Source organism: Pelodiscus sinensis, chromosome 9 (genome assembly GCF_052426305.1).
Source record: "Pelodiscus sinensis isolate ZL-2025 chromosome 9, ASM5242630v1, whole genome shotgun sequence".
NCBI lineage: Eukaryota > Metazoa > Chordata > Testudines > Trionychidae > Pelodiscus > Pelodiscus sinensis.
The window spans coordinates 27,250,473-27,263,445 of record NC_143060.1 but is presented as its reverse complement, the minus strand read 5'-3'; the positions used below and the strand labels follow the sequence as shown (position 1 = coordinate 27,263,445).

The 12,973-nt window shown below is 47.8% G+C and overlaps 1 protein-coding gene across 7 annotated transcripts in view; it reads left to right on the top strand.

Annotated features, from left to right (window-relative positions):
- The window catches only part of USP33 (ubiquitin specific peptidase 33), a 106,245-nt gene that overhangs the window by 55,442 nt on the left and 37,830 nt on the right, over positions 1-12,973 (top strand). For all 7 annotated transcript variants that reach the window (XR_012905932.2, XM_006129575.5, XM_075936302.2 and 4 more), the window contains 2 exons: positions 10,146-10,566; positions 12,618-12,758. Coding sequence is in view for 6 of the 7 variants with exons in the window: in XM_006129575.5 (XP_006129637.2) it covers positions 10,146-10,566; positions 12,618-12,758 (562 nt within the window). In the remaining variant the exon portion in view is untranslated. The remainder of the gene's footprint in view (positions 1-10,145; positions 10,567-12,617; positions 12,759-12,973) is intronic.

The window sequence follows — 12,973 nt, the reverse complement described above, 5'->3', positions numbered from 1 at the left end:
CAGAGGCATCGCAATGACACGGTGCGGGAACATAGTCCGGAGCAGATACAGCTGCAAAGGCCATTCACGCTGGGGACCTTTGAAGCAGCGCAAGAGCTGATAGAGCTCATGGCGTCGCCACCTCAGCCCGCGCTCCCTCGGTATCGGGAGTGTTTGCCTACGGCACTGGGGGCCTCGGCGGCACTGGTAACAGCGGCAGAGCACGTATCTTGGTCACACCACCAATGGCGGTACCATCCACTACAGCGCTATGTCATACGGCACCACAGATGGGATCAGTGCTGCCAGCTACAACATCAGTACCGCCTTCGGTATCAGAGGATGTTCCACCTGCTGTGCTGCAAAGGTCACCAGGCACCGATCCTCCAGCACCGGCCACCATGCCCCCACCTAGACAAGTGCATACAGGGAAACCAGAGTCCATGGGCAGGTTTAGACAGCATCACCTCTCCAGGGCATTGCCCACGGCACCGCCATGGTCTGCATCCTAATATTCTTCGGAGTCGGAAGCTGAATCGCTACTATTCTGGTCTTCGTCGAGGATCTCATCTCGGTACCGTTCTCGTTCCCGGCACTGGCCCAGACAAGGAGACTTTCAGCAAACATGGCCTCCACAAGCTCAACCACCCTGGCCTTTTTGGACACCTTGGGCCTATCACCAATGGCAAAGTCCAGTGCCACCATCAAGAGGGTTGAGCATCCCTTCAGCCTCAGTGTCAAGGCCTCCTAAGGTGGACACTTGGCAAAGTCCATTAAGGCAGGAGCCCAGAGATGAGGCGGAAAGGGGCCAACTACAGACCTAGTTCCAGTGGAACTGACGCCAGACCACTGCCGGCCTGTGGTGGAGGAACAACAGGGCTGCAACAGAGTGTCTTCCTCATCGCCCGATGAAGCCTTGGCAGACCCGGCACCTTCAATGCCATCTATGGATGCTCATGCTCACTAAGACCTCCTGCGTAGATTGGCTACTAATCTAGGTGTCCAAGTGGAGTCAGTAGTTGAAGTCTCTGATCCCATGGTAGACGTATTGACTGCAGATACCCTGGAAAAACTGTCATTGCCTCTTAACAAAACAGTGGCTAAACGCACAACTACTCTGTGGCAAACTTTAGCATCAATCCTGCCTACCCAAAAAGGAGTAGAGAAAAGGTATTTCATCCCACAAACGGGACACAAGCACCTCTATTCTCATCCTACTCCAGGCTCAATAGTGGTACAGGCAGCGGCCCAGAAGGAAGGGCAAGCGCAACCAGTGCCTACTCCTAAGTCTAAGGAGCACAAACGCCTAGACGTAATGGGGCATAAGGTCTGTGCCACTGGGGGGTCTTCAATTGCGCATCGCAAACCAGCAGGCGATGCTCAGCAGGTATGCATATAACACGTGGCAGACGATGGACAAGTTTTGTGACCTCTTACCTGCTGACTCTAGACAAGAGTATACTGTCATGACTTATGAGGGCAGAACCATAATCCGCACGGCATTGCAAGTGGCATTGGATGCTGTGGACTCGACAGCCTGAACCATGGCATCGGGGGTAGTCATGCACAGAGGCGCGTGGCTACAGTTGTCAGGTATATCCTAGCATGTCTAAAACACCATTCAAGACCTACCCTTCAAGGGCAAGGACCTTTTCTCTAAAAGCACGGAGTCAAGACTCCACACCCTTAAGGACACGAGGGTCACCCTTAGGATTCTAGGCATACATACAGCAGCTCCACAGAGACGGTCACTTAATGCCAGGGCACCCACTAGACCACAATACCCTCCCTAGAGGCAAGACCTGTGGAGGTGCAGGTATCATAACGCGGGCACAGGTTAAAACAACCCCTTTGGACCAAATAACACTCGTAATAGGAGAAGGCTATCTAGAGGAGTTGCAGAAGATCTCCAGGCCGTCCTGCTAACCAACCTTCCAAGCCCCCCTTTAGAAGATGCGCCTGAGGGCCATGTACCAGCTCTCACATTAGACCCTCTTTCTGAGAACAGGTTGTCCCATTTTTACCAGGCCTGGACCAGGATTACATCAGACAGATGGGTGCTAGACCTGATAAGAGAGGGTACTCGATTCCCTTCCTCTCTTTACCGTTTACCCATTCCCCTCCCCCCATTCCTCTTCAGGGACCCATCTCATGAAGCCCTTTTAAAGCAGGAGGTGCTCTCCCTTCTTGCCAGGGGAGCAGTAGAGAGGGTCCCAAGGGGTTTCCAAGGGATGGGGTTTTTATTCCAGATATTTTCTCATCCCCAAACCAAAAGGGGGTCTCAGGCCAATCCTGGACCTCAGAGACCTCAACCAGCTCATAAAGACAATGAGGTTCAGGATGGTCACGCTCGCCTTCATTATTCCCATGTTAGAGACAGGAGACTGGTACGTGACCCTCGATTTAAGGGATGCTTATTTTCATGTAGCCATACGGCCGATGCACAGACTCTACCTAAGGTTCATGGTAGGGCATTTCCAGTTCACAGTCCTGCTCTTTGGTGTCTCCACCGCCCCGAGGACGTTCACCAAGTGCATGGCGGTGGTAGCAGCTTTCCTCAGAACACACAGAGTGCAGGTTTTCCCTTATCTGGATGACTGGCTCATCAGAGCGCGATCAAGAGATCTAATCCTCTTTCACATAGACTTAATAAAGTCTCTGTCTGGGGAGCTGGGACTTCTGATAAACGAGGAAAAGTCCATGTTAACTCCCTCGCAAGACACACAATTTGTGGGGGCACATCTGGACGCCATTGCAGGCAGAGCATCCCTTCCCACAACCAGATTCACAATATTGACACACATTATTCAGGGACTTCAGCTATCCTCCCTCATGATGGCAAGAAACTGTATGAGACTACTAGGCCATATGGCGTCATTCATGCACGTGGTTCCCCATGTCAGACTGAGACTCAGGCCATTACAGGCATGGTTGGCCTGGTCATCCAGCCAGACTCACGCATTGGGACTCGGTGCTGTCGCTTCCACAGGAAGTACTCCAGTCACTGCACTGGTGGACTCAAGAAAGGGAAGTGTGCAAGGGTATCCCGTTCCTGAATGAGACACCCACTGTGAGACTAGTTACTGATGTTTCAGACCTAGGTTGGGAGGCTCACTTGGACCACCACAGGATGCAGGGTCTATGGAATCCTCTGGAGAGAGACCTACATATAAATGTCAGAGAGTTGAGGGCAGTTCGGAGAGCGTGCAAAATCTTCCTTCCCCACCTCTTGACCAACTCGGGGCTAGTGTATGTGGACAACACGGCAGACGTGTTTTATATAAACAAACAGGGTGGTGCTCGCACTTCTCCCCTTTGTCAAGAAGCTCTACTTCTTTGGGATTTTTGTATAGCCCATGGTATTCACCTACAGGCAATGTATCTACCAGGGAACAAGAACATCTTAGCGGACGAACTGAGCCGCTCATTCGGGACTCGAGTGGTCCATAAGGGAGGACATATTATGGGGGCTCTTCCGAAGTGTCCAGCCTATTTCTTGTTCATGGTCCAAGGGTTGGGATCCACTAGTATCCAATTGGCCCAAGAGACTGCTATACGTGTTTCCCCCATTCCTGTTGATTCACAAGGTTCTCATCAGAGTCAAGAGACTCAAGCACTAGTCCTCTTAATAGCTCCAGACTGGCCCAGGCAGTTCTGGTATCCGATCCTCCTGGACATACTCCAGGACAAGCTTCAAGCCATATCTGCAGTCCCAGATGTAATCATTCAAGAGTGGGAGGTGGGGGACGTCTCTTGTACCACCCGAATGTCAAATCCGTCCATCTAACAGTGTGGCTTATCCATGGCTAACTGGTGCAGAACTAAATTATTCTGAGGCTGTGAGATCGGTACTGCTGAGTAGTAGAAAGCCTGCTACAAGGGCAGTGTACTCAGGTAAGTGGATAAGATTTTCACGGTGGGTTGAGGATACAAGTATAGATCCTAGTACAGCACCCACCCCTCTGGTGTTGGAATATATCCTGGGGCTAAGGTGGGTTGGCCTTTCCACGGCATCCATTAGGGTGCACCTTGCGGCTCTGTCGGCTTTCCACAGGGGGGAAGGGAACAGGTCCTTATTCGCGAGCCACTTGGTTAAGAGTTCCTTAAGGGTCTAGATAGGCTTTTCCCACATGTGAAACCGCCAGTGCCCCAGAGGGACCTCAGTTTAGTACTTACCAAACTCATGTCCCCACCCTTTGAACTGCTGGCCACATGGTCATTAAAGCACCTCTCCCTTAAAGTAGCATTTATAGTGGCAATTGCTTCAGCGAGGAGGGTGTCAGAGCTCAAGACGCTGACGATAGAGCCCCCTTACTTGCTCTTTTCAGCAGATAGGGTCAGTTTACGTCCCCACCCAGCATTCCTATTGAAGGTAGTGTCCGCCTTCCATATGTACCAAGACATATACTTGCCCGTGTTTTACCCAAAGCCCCATAAGTCCTCTAGGGAACAAGCCCTCCACTCTCTTGATGCCAAGAGAGCGTTATCCTTCTGTGTAGACAGAACCAGACACTTCCGCAAGTCGTCCCAACTTTTTATTTCATTTACGGAAAGGATGAGAGGGTCTCGTCCTGTATAAAGGAGTGTTACGTGTTAGCAGGCAAAGACCCGCCTCACATGATGGCCCACTCCACGTGAGCGAATGCATCCTTTACAGCGTTCGTGGCTCAGGTCCCGATTGTAAATGTCTGTAGGGCAGCCACGTGGTCCTTGGTCCATACGTTCACTGTGCATTATGCCATTACGCAGCAAGCAAGGAGTGACACAGCCCTGGGTTCTGCAGTTTTAAGTTCAGTTCTGTAACGTAATCAAAGAAAAGCGTATTAGAAAGTAGTCACTTGAATTGATTTCTGGGTTGGGCCTCTGACCACACCTCCACAAGTTTTGGCTAGGGATTCACCTAATTCGAATGCACATAAGCAACCACTCGAAGAAGAAAAGAGGATTACTTACCTGTAACTGTTGTTCTTTGAGATGTGTTGCTCATGTCCATTCGATCCCCCCGCCTTCCCTTCGTCAGAGTCTCCAGCAAGAAGGAACTGAGGAGGGGGAGGGCCTGCAGGGGTACTTATGCTCTGTTGTTGCGGCGCCACTCCAGAGGGCGACCTGCTGGCTCGAAAGGTACTGCTGGGGGAAAAATGCTCCAGGAACTGTGCACATGGCGCGCGCACGCGCACCTAATTTGAATGGACATGAGCAGCACATCTCGAAGGACAACAGTTACAGGTAAGTAACCATCTTTTCTCTTATGTAAGAGAACATCCAATCGGTCTGGACACACTTTCAAAAAAGCGCATCACTTTTTCGATGAGCTTTTGTGTGTGGATGCTCTCTTTCGGAAGAAGTTTTTTGGAAGATCTCTTCCATAAAAAAGCTTCCGAAAGAAGCCTGCAGTCTAGACGTAGCCAGGAATTAGCCTTTTTGGTGCTGAAGCGCCCCTTTCTGTCTCACCTGCTGTTAGTTGTTCACCAGTACTCTAGGCCAGGGCTGACTCTCCCAGACAGTGGCACCCTCGTACCTAGGTACTGCCCTACCGCAGTGCCCCAACACTCTGGAGTCCTTCCCCTCTGGGGACTGCCAGTCTCCCTATGCCCACCTTACCTCAGTGATCCACTGTCAGTCTTCATCTAGCCCCTGCCACAGGGGCAAACTACAGTCTGAAATGGTCACTTATCATGGGCAAAGGGTTGTGAACCTGCTGCTTTTGCCTATCTTGGCTCCCTCCCTGCAGCCCTAGCACTTTGAGGCCTTGCTTCAGGCCCTGAAGCCTGGTACCTTGCTTGGCCAGAGCTTCTCCAGCTCTGGCTGACTTTTTCCCCAGCCTTACTCTAAATCAGGAAGGTTCTGGCTTCCCTAACGGCTAGGTTCCTCCTGTTCCCCAGCCAGAACAAAAGTGTCTCTCTCTTCCCTCCCTCCAGGAGCCCTTATTTATACAGCCCACAGCTAGGCCTTAATTGGCAGCTATCTGCTGCAGCTGCTTGCTCCATGGCCCCAGCCCTCATCCAGGGCTGGGTTTTAATCCCTTAAAGGGCCAGAGCAAAGCAGATGTCCTGTCACACAGTACTAAAGTGACCTAGGTGTCTCATTGAGAGTTTGGGCCCTCCCACAACCAAACTTTATCAATCCTTGATGGTTAGCTTGTTCCCAATCAGGATTGTAAGACCAAAAGCCTTTGGCCGCTCTGTAATTTGAATTTCAGCCATTGAAACTGTGATAGACTGACAATATCTTAAACAATTAAGATAAATATTGTTGAATTAAATTATTGAATTAGGTTTACTACTACTTTAGTTCATTGAAGAGAGAGAAGAGAGAGCCGCCCCTCCATAGAAGAGTTTAAAAAAATATGCCGGGCTCCCCCAGTTTTAAAAAATGTGAGAAGTGCCATGACCCTATACCTACTTCAGATGGCCACAAGTCTTGTATTCACTGCCTGGGGGAGACACATGTACCCCAGAAGTGTGCGTGCATTGCCATAGTCTTACAGCCAGTGCTTGAAGGACAGAGAGCTGAGAATACGTAAGCTGCTATTTGATAAAGCTCTTGAACCATAAACAGACAGCAGAATCCAGTCTGAAACAGACTGTGGCACCAGGTACTCTGGCACCAAAGAGATCTGGTACCAGAGAACATTTCTGTGTGAAGGCAGTATACTTGTGGAACTAGTGTATCCACAACAATATCATGATCCGGCCACATTACCATGGATGTGTTCTTCCTCGGCTGTGGCACTCGTTTCCAACATCACTTCGCTCAAGGCAAGTGGTCCGCCCACGAGTCCAGGCTCCATATCAATCTCCTGGAGCTTCAAGCCATACATGATGCCTGCAAACACTTCCGTATACACATCCAGGGTTCTAAGGTAGACATCTTTACAGACAATGTAATTACGATGTTTTACATCAATTGATAGGGGCCTGCATGTTCCTGAATGTTCCCGTTCTTTCTGTGTGAAGGCAGTATACTTGTGGAACTAGTGTATCCACAACAATATCACGATCACTGCATCATACCTACCTGGAATCAAAACTGTTATTGCGGAAACCCTCAGCCACCAGTTTGAAATATAACACGAGTAGGAACTCCATACCTGGGTCCTGCATGACATCTTCCACCAATGGGGTTGGCCGTCAGTAGATCTCTTCGCAATGTGCCACAACACCAAGTGCCCTCAGTATTGCTCCAGATCAGGCATAGGGCCCAGTTTTCTGGGAGATGCCTTCCATATCGCATGGAATACTCACCTCCTCTATGCCTTTCCTCCCATCCTGCTCATCCCCAGAGTCTTCTGCAAGATAGTCAGACAATGCCTTATTCATACTCAGAGCCCCAGCATGGGCCAGGCAGATCTGGTTTCCCTATCTCTATCAGATGTCTTTCCAACCTTCCTACCCACTTCTGACCTGTCCATATTTCTTTTTGAAGAACAGGGGCACCCTTTGCCATCTGCAACTGCAAACTCTACATCCAACAGCATGGTTCCTCTCTGGTTCTCAGAGGCAGAACAGAGATGTTCATAACAAGTAAGGAACATCTTAATCCATAGTAGATGACAGACCACTCATAATACTTACCTGTATAAGTGGAGATGTTTTATGACTTGGTGTGCGAGTAAAACACCCAAATCTCCACCACAGCTTTCTGCACAGTCCTTGACTACATTATGTTCCTGAAACAACAAGATCTATCAGTTTCATCACTCGGTGGCAGCATCAACAGCCTTCTTGAAAGGAGTACTGCTCAAAGATATCTGTTGTGTGGCTACTTGGTCCTCTACCATACTTTCATGAGACACTATGCAATTTCTACATGAGTTCAGCAGTAGCCAGCACAGTCCTTTCATCTGCACATAAAACCTTGCTGAAGCCCACCTACCATATTTGGATACTGCTAAGTAGTCACCAGCAGTGGAGCACCCACGGGAACATCACTCAAAGAAGAAAGCGAAGTTATTCACCTTGTGCAGTAATGACAATTCTTCAAGATGGGTGTCCCCATGGTTGCTTCATGACCCAGCCTCCTCCCTCTTCTTTGATTTGACACTCATGCAAGAGGGCGTTTACAAAACAACTGAGGGGAGTCAGGCCACACGTGAACTCCAAAGGCGCCAACAGCACACACTCCCTCGAGCATTCGTAGCCGACCAGATACTTCTAGAAAAAGTCTCCACTCCGCAGCACTGAATAAGCCTGACACCAACAGTGGAGCACCCCTGGGGCACACATCTCAAAGAACTGTCATTACAGCACGAGGTGAGTAACTGCCCTTATTTCTTTACAGTCTCTAACATGCCATTGGACTACTCATTGTTTTTAAAGTTATAGACTAATACGGCTACCTCTCTGAGACTTTTTGTTCAATAAGAATAAACAGTGGTTAAGAACAACAAACCAGGAATTAATGAATGAACATGAAGATGAGAACACCAGAAACCAGGAAGAGGTCACACTTCTGCCCTCTTCTTGCTCAAACTGAAAGTAAGGCAGCAGTGCCATTCCCACTACAGCACAGCTACTCCTCCTGCAAGAAATTGCTGAATTGTTGGAGAATGAATCTACAATACTCACTTTGTTTCCTTCTCCTGTCCAGGTATGGCTGGAACAGCTGGAGAGCTGGGACAAATTAAACTTGATTCTTTTGAAAGGTGCAAATGTGATTTCCTTGACAAGTGTACATAAGGACTTGTTTAGGTGTTGCAAAAAAAATAAAAAATATGAAAGTCTTCTATTATGAGTTAGATTCCTTTACCAACAGCCTCTATTAAGAGCACTACTGAAAGCTAACCAGATTTTTGGTGGTTGTATGAATTAGAATGCACATGTCATTGTGATGGTTCTTGAGGTACCAGGGCTGAGAATCACCTTGTTACCCCCTACCTCCAATGGTGTCAGGAAACAGCCTGCCACATTAGCCTTTCAGCTACTTGAACACTTTTCTCTGGGCTGCCTACACCTTCCAGGTTAACAAAAGGTCCACCCCAGTCCATTTGAATCAGTCCTCTGCCCCGGACACGGACTATTCACAGAAATCCCAGATCTGCCCCCAAATGTGCAATGTGCTCCAGTTAACTAATTTTACCTTAAAAAGCTGCTCCTGCAAATCATACATCACTTGTGACCATGTGTAAAAAAAGTAGACTTATTTAAGAAAGAATGAAGATAACAACAAATGAGATACATGATGAAACAAATAGTTATCAAAATATGAACCTGGGTCTACACTTATTGATAGTTATTTTTCCTAGCTAATAAAATAGGTTTCCCCACTCTCCAGTGCCCAGTCTGTTTTATAATTTCACAGAATCTAGGATCCAATTTTTGATGAGGACACTTTGTTCCTCAGTATGTCAATGGAAAAGATGTTTTCTCTTCTCTGTGTTATCCTGAAATAGTTTTTTGTTTCTGTTCATAGACAGGGTGAACCCCAATCTTGTCAGGTTTAGTTATTTATCTTTTTTACCTTCAAATGGTTTTGTTTGTTTGCATTTGCCTCTGACGGTTTTATGTTGAAAGTTTTGGTATTGGGCAAGGCTAAACAATTGAGCCTTGTATCTACGGCAAAACCAGGGGGTGGCATCTCCCTCTTGCTGAATAGGCATTCACTAAGACATTATCCTTTGGTGATTAACATTTACTCCAAGCCCATAATGCATACTTTTAACATATATTTATAATTTCTTAAATATTACCCATACGTACATCTTGCAGTGATTATAAATCTTGATGAGTTACAAGCTTTCTGTGGCTGCCTTACCTGTTACTTTTTATGGACAGATATCATGTGAGGTATGTGTAAAAACGGGACCCTTTAGGCCAAGGAGCCTTTGTATCTCAGAGACCACGCAAGACATGTTTTAAGAATTAAAAAATTCTGGCACAGACTGTAAGCTTTGTGATGAGTAAAAGCATGAGAAGGAAAGTTGCCAAGTAAAACCCCTTATGACATGAAATGGAACTTGTGTAGGAGGTTACAAAATCCAGAATGAAACATTATTTGGACCGAAAGTCTAATTTTCTTTTACATCCTAAACTGGGCGGGTGGCATTTACTTTATTTTTTCTACTAGTACCCAGCTTTAGTTTTTTGTTGTTTGATCTTGTTCTGACACCAATATATGCATCTCTTCCAAATGTAAAAAGGGATTATGTACTTTATTTTAAATTCCAGGATGCACAAGAATTCCTGCGTTGCCTAATGGATCTACTTCATGAAGAGCTAAAGGAGCCAGTCATGGAAATAGAAGATACCCAGTCTACAAGTATAGAAGAAAATGTGGAAGAAGACAAGAGCCTATCAGATGTAGATTTCCAATCCTGTGAATCTTGTGGTAGCAGTGATAAGGCAGAGAATGAGACTGGTTCCAGACCCTTCTCAGAGGACCATGCAGAGGCTACTATGTTAATTCAAGATGATGAAAACCACTCCCTCACATCCAAAGATTGGCAGAAAGAAAAAACTCTGTATAACAAGCTTAACCTGGCAAGTTCTATGGAGGATTTAAAAAAAGACACAAACATTGCTTCAGAAACTGCTGAGTTTTTACATAATCCAGGAACCGTCAAAGTGCAAATACACAGCAGAATTTCAGGTGACTATATGATCAGTTGCTAATGTGTAGTTAAAACAAAATCATATTACAGGTTGGACCTCCCTGGTCCTGCACCCTTGGGACCTGAGTGGTCCACGGAGTTTGATGGACATGGGGAGGTCAAGGCTTCCCTGCCTGGCTGTAGGCTCTACTCCTGGCTGGGTCTGTGCTCTCTGCCACTGCCTCTAGTCCCCCAGTATGCCAACCTTGGCTGGGGCTGTCTCCCCCATTGTGCCAGCCCCAAATAGGGGCCTGCTCTGCTGCATCCAGCCCTGGCTGGGGCTGCACCTTCCATGGCCCTAGCTGCGCACCCAGCTGCTGGCCCCGCTGACTCCACCCCTGGTTGAGGCTGTGCTCTCCGCCACCAGCCCCGGCGGGGACTGTGATCCTGGCTGCCGGTCCTGCTGCCTTCAGCCTCGGCTGGGACTGCGCTCCCTGCCATCAGCCCCAGGCAGGGCTGCACCCTCTACTGCACCAGCTCCAACCGAGACTGTACTTCCTAGCATACCATCCCGAGATGAGTCTGCATTCCCCACTGTGCCAGCCCCAGCCAGGCTGCACTCCTGGCTGGTGGCCCCACTACCTCCAAACCCAGCTAGGGCTGTGCTCCCTACTGTGCTTGCCTCACTGGGGCTGCATTCCCCACTGCCAAGCCCAGCCCAGGCTGCGCTTCTGAACCTGGCCAGACAGGGCTTTCTGGTCCAGCAGTATCTGTGATCCTACCAGACAATGGATGTTGCTGGACCAGAGAGTCACAGATTTTAGAGCTTTAGCCTGTAGTATCTGAAATGCATATTAAAGTGAAAATGAGTGAAACCATTGTAGGTATATATAACTTGTCATGTTTGTCATGTATCCTGTTAGAGTAGACGGGTTTCTAAACTGGTGCTTAAGTTCATTAATGTGATACTTTTATTATATATTTATTTAATCCATTTTGAAGTCCAGTGACTATTTACCAACTAGTTAAGATTTGCAACAATTGAAAGACTTCAGATAACATTACAATTGGTGATTGCATTCAGATGTTTTTGATTCATCATTTCTACTTTGAGTTTCTGAATTAAAACTAGGGATGTTAGATAGCATGTAATTGAATAGTTGTGTAACCACATGAAATTCTAATGGTTACACAACTATTTGATAGACCCTGGAGACAGGACGGCAGCCAGTGTGCTCCTGGTCCCTCCCCGTGCCACCCTGTGCTGCTGCCTCTATATCAGAGGCAGCAGTGCGGGATGGCAGGCGGAAGCTGATCTGCAAGGGGAGAGAGTTTAAAAACTGCCTTTCCATGCAGACCAGCTCCCACCTGCCACCTGTGCTGCTGCCTCTGATACAGAAGGCGGGGTGGCAGCAGACCCTGTCTGGAAGGGGGGGGGGGTCTGAGCTTCCCACGGACAGAGGCTGCTCCTTGGGTTGCTGAAGCAACCTCTGTCCGTGGGCAGCTCAGACCCCTCACTGTCCTTAGTGAATCCAGTCTGTCGTGGACAGATGCTACTTCGTGGCAGCCTTCCTCTCTCACGCGGAGCTGGTGCTGGGGGGAACTGGCTTCTGCCTGCCCTCTCCTCCCACTGCCTCTGTAGGAGTCAGAAAGAGTGGAGCCAGGTGGGTCTGTGGAGGTGGCATGTGTGGAGATCCTGCTTGAAAGCTGAATCCCTGTGTGCATTGGCCCCCTACCTGCCTCCCCCACCCTCTATGCTGATTCAGAGGCAGCAGTGCGGGGAGTGGGGCAGGTGAATCCGATGCTTGTGGATTGCCAGCTTTTAAGCCAGCTCCTCACAGGCACTGGCTCCCCCACAGTGAGAGAGGCAGCAAGGGTGGGGAGTTCATGTAGTGGACAAGATTAACTCAGGCTTATTGGGTAATCGTACAGTCGTCTACATATTGACATCCCTAATTAGAACGAATTTTCTTACATGCAAACATTTAATCAGTAACCTACTGGTGTGCTGCTAAAATATAAGTTATCTGACTATTTTGCAGTTCAATCTGGAGCAAAATGTTACCACTGGGAAAATTTAGTTGGGAAGTAATACAGATTTCTGTTGCAGATTACATCAATGATGTCCATATGACCGATCTGTCCGCACCACAAAGCCCTCCCTCCAATGAAGGAGTGAATGCACATTTATCAACCACTCCTCCAAAATCAGCTTCATTATGGTCTGGATTGGCAACTGCACACAAAAAAGGTATATACTACTTTTTTCTCCTTGCATTGCATTATTTATAAGGGTGCCATTAGGTTTGTTTTTAAATTTAATATTGATTCTAGATATCCTTCCAGGCCTCTACTTAGAGCTTTAAAACTGTTAATGGGGTATAGAACTTATTCCCATGTTTTCTACAGTGCTGTCTCTTTTCACTCTATTGAAGAATAGTGTATCATTACCAGTCACTATAGATA